Source organism: Frankliniella occidentalis, unplaced genomic scaffold, assembly GCF_000697945.3.
Source record: "Frankliniella occidentalis isolate FOCC.00 unplaced genomic scaffold, Focc_3.1 Scaffold312, whole genome shotgun sequence".
Lineage (NCBI taxonomy): Eukaryota > Metazoa > Arthropoda > Insecta > Thysanoptera > Thripidae > Frankliniella > Frankliniella occidentalis.
In genome coordinates this window covers 94933-98919 of record NW_026267437.1, presented here as the reverse complement: position 1 = coordinate 98919, position 3987 = coordinate 94933, and the positions used below count along the sequence as shown (strand labels likewise).

Sequence of the window (3987 nt, the reverse complement as noted above, 5' to 3'; positions counted from 1 at the left end):
GTCGTCCTCTCGAAGCTGAAATCCGGTCCCGATTTGCCAGCTTCGAGAGGGACATTACTGTAATCAATTCTGATTACGTCAACGAACTAGGTAGATGTACGTTAGACCACGTCTCGCGTAACGGGCTTCGCGATATCTCACGAAACACTGTTACGATACGACGCGCCTGGCATACATCTACCTTAGCCGAACGGACAAAATTTTGTGCCTAAGGTCGCTGCTTTGACTAGTTACCTCTACGGAAGATTTAAAAATATATATTGTTCAAGAGAAATGTTTTGGGCTTTTTGGTTTTGATTTTTTAAACAAGTCAATTTTTGAGCCAGAGGCCAAACTTCTTGATCGTCACTGGAGTAATAGATCGGGATATTACGGATGAATTGTATATTCTGTTAATTCTTTCAGTACTTCCTGGTTTTGTGATGCACCCAACGCCACTAGTGGGACGTTCCTCGGAGTGTAGCGTGCCTTGTGATACTGAAGGAAGTCATGTAGAAGCTGATACAGGAGAACCAACCGTGAGTAACTTGTTCCATGCTTTTTGACTCCTTTTCCCAAACGCATAGGGTATCACACATAGTACAACTCGACACCGAGGGGGAAATCACTTGGGTCCGTCCGTAGCGTACGGGCTATTTCTGGTATTTCTTCCTCCTGCCATTTCGGTTATTTCTCGCCTATTTCTGATTATTTCAGGGTATTTCGCGGTATTTCGAAGTATTCAGGGGTATTTCGCGACTATTTCACCGACTATTTCGCGTCTATTTCGGGTCTATTTCGCTCTATTTCGCCTTTATTTCGGACTTTTTCAGGGGAAGGTGTACGAAGTATTTCGCAAGTGACTTCCCCCTCGCTCGACACCTGAAACCTGTATACACGGAGTTCGTGGTGGCTTAGAATTAAACACGCAGTTCCCGCGGCCGCAGAACAGGCACAGAGTTCAGCAGGCCGCCGTATATCGTCGTAACACTGTTTTTTTGAAAGTTTCGAGTCATGAAGTTTGTTGGATAGAAAAAACAAAGGGCTGCCGATCAGCGGACACCGCATTTTGGTATCCATTAGTTCAAAAGTTATTCTGGTCTACAAGCCCGGTTGCCGACAAGGCGCAATATAAATCGAAAAGGGCTATATCTCACAAGTGACATCCCAGCTCTTCCACCGTTATACGGTGACCCGCTGGACGACGTATCTATACGCTGCTTCCTGGAACTGCGGGTTTATACGGAGACGCAACGTACTCTGGAAAACCAAAGTGTGTACAAGAATGCAGTAAATGCTGCGTACTTGTTGGGATGCAGTAAATAGTGCGTTATTAGCTATAGGGTTTTCCGGGTAAGCTTGGCATCGGAAAGGGGAGGCGACGATGGTGCTGGTTCGCTCTCAGCCTCATGGCTTCTGTATCCGTGCGTCTGCTGTCCATTGCTCTGCCGCGTTTGTAAGCTACGACATCTTGCTTCAGATTATTGTGATTGCATGTATTATGCCAGCGAAAGTGTTTTGAATGATATTCTCACTCTAAGAATCGATATAGAAATCCACACCACCACCTAACCTAACGCCATCGCGCAGTTGACATCAGACGACCGGATCTAGAAGCCGGGAGGCTGAGATTCGGCCAGAGCTATCCCCTCACCTCTCGTTTCCGGCGCTTCGCTTGTCCGGAATACCCTATTTATTCATTATTTTTTGAGTACATGCTTGCGTGTAAAGGAAATGCATGAGCAGGTTCACAGATAAAAGGGGATACCTCAGTCTTTGCCACTGTATTAATACGGGAAATAATAAATATTATTGAGAGGTGGCTGGCTATACTAAATACGTTTAAAAACTAGCTGTATGTACGCCAGACCACGTCTCGTGGAACATGCTCCGCGATATCTCACGAAACACTGTTACGCTGCGACGCGCCTAGCGCAGAGATAGCTTGGCGCTGATACCCGAGACGAGTTAATATGAGTGTATACGCAAATAGGACCTTCCGGCCCCCAAATTTGTCATGCTACCTGCATTTGTCGGGGACGTTTTACTCCGATAACAGGGAAATGAAACATCTGTTTTTCTATGTAGACACCCATTAAATGTTCTAATCTTGGCAGATTGCTATGTAGAAATCAATATTTTAGTGATAGTAGATAATCTACGAGGGGAAAATCACTTGCGAAATAGTTCGTACACCTTCCCCCGAAATAGTCCGAAATAAAGGCGAAATGGAGCGAAATAGACGCGAAATAAAGGCGAATTACCCCTGAAATACTCCGAAATACCGCGAAATACCCTGAAATAATCCGAAATAGGCGAGAAATAGCCGAAATGGCAGGAGGTATACCCGAGAAATACCAGAAATAGCCCGTACGCTACGGACCCAAGTGATTTCCTCCTCGATAATCTAGGGACCCTTGAGCCCTTAAAAAAGGGTGTGGTTGAAATAATTCTCTTCCGCTCAACCAAGTCGCCAGCTCCGCTTCGCTCTACCGGCAACTTGGTTCGGCAGTGAGCGGGCCTAGCATGGCTTGCCAAGCTAGGTCGGCTCCCTGCTGAACCAAGTTGCCGGTAGAGTGAAGTGGAGCTGGCGACTTGGTTTGGTGGAACAGCGGGCATAGCTTGTTCTTTGATACCCCTCCTCACCCCCTTACGATAATTTCTAGGACTTTCCGTAGGCGCACGTGAAAATAGAATTAGTTCTCACAACTATCATATTGGCTTATTTTGGGATAGCTAATCCCAAATTTGATGTGGCAGCTAATAGTTGGTTGCTACAGGTGAGAGTTGGTTACGTGTCACAGCGAAGTTGTCGCTGCAGGAGCCAATCGGTTCGATCTGACAACTAATATACCGTTTCGGTTTTGCTGACAAAAAGAAGAAGAGAATAATCGATGCAGGAAACAATTGGGCGAGGAGTGAAGAAGGGCGGAGGGTGGGGGGCGATTAGAAGGCAGTGCTTTTCCGTTTTGTTATAGATTCACCCGAGCGCTTTTCGATCTCTCGAAGTACAAAATACCGGAAGTCAGGGTAAAGTGTCTCACGAAATAGAGGTTTGTTGTCAGTGCAACCGACAATCCTCCGGCCTAAATTTAGTCGAAACTATATTCTTACGGCAAACATTGCTTCAATCTTACGTGTTTAACAGCTAGGAACGTTTCATATACTGCCTGACTTCCGGTATTTTTGTTCTTCGAGAGGTCGAAAAGCGCTCGGGTGAAATGGTCTATTCTTTTCTTCGTCTGATCACCTAACCATGAAATGGTCTATTAGGTGTTCCGCTGTCAGAACGAACCGATTGGCTCCTGCAGCGACAGCTACAGCGTCGCTGTGGCAACTAACTTACGTGTGTGGAACCAAATGACTAGTCTATCCCAAAACTCCCTAATTTATTAGTTGTGACAGTTAATTATTTTTTCTCCGTGCGTTTCGTTCTCAAGGAGTAAACCTAAAGATACCCTAAAAGTTTCCAGTCTCAAGTACATCTCCTTTTAGAAGACAGACACCATGTTGTTTGCATAAGCAAGCACGCTCAATAGCGTTTTCTAAGCAAAAGGGTGAGCTTAAAATCACAATTCTACGGCCAAAAGACAACATGTCGCTTATTTTCTAAACCACCCATATTTTCAGTGGGGCCCCTGGTGCCGGTTGCCTGAGGTGGTGCTCACTCAGGTGATGTCATTGCTGAGGAACCAGGACGTCATTTCGGTTGGACAAACCTGCCGTTCGTGGAGGTCAGCAGCCCGCCACGAAAATGTGTGGAGAACTCGGACGGTGGAGTACCAACTAACCGAAGGGGAGTAAGTTGCACTCAAATGCGGTATTTCTTAGTCCTTAATTTATTTCTGATCCTGTTTACGTGGGAATGTCTCTCTGTCTTAGAGCGACTGAACCTATTTCGGATCAGATTTTCGTTTTTCCTCGCTGTGCCGCAACACGCGAGTGGTAGAACCGCCACGACTGGAGGTAATGATAGTCGATTTCTTCCTTTACAATTCGCATATTTTT

At 45.8% G+C, this 3987-nt stretch overlaps 1 protein-coding gene across 3 annotated transcripts in view; it reads left to right on the top strand.

Annotated features, from left to right (window-relative positions):
* Positions 1 to 351: 351 nt before the first annotated feature.
* LOC113212552 (uncharacterized) overlaps positions 352 to 3987 on the top strand; it is a 27032-nt gene continuing 23396 nt past the window's right edge. The window contains exons 1-3 of one of the 3 annotated variants that reach the window (XM_052273900.1): positions 386 to 518; positions 3446 to 3536; positions 3610 to 3779. In XM_052273900.1, coding sequence (XP_052129860.1) covers positions 3655 to 3779 — 125 coding nt within the window. In that variant the 5' untranslated portion in view covers positions 386 to 518; positions 3446 to 3536; positions 3610 to 3654. Of the gene's footprint in view, positions 519 to 3419; positions 3537 to 3609; positions 3780 to 3987 lie in introns of all 3 variants that reach the window. The other 2 variants (XM_052273899.1, XM_052273898.1) reach the window with 2 other exon arrangements.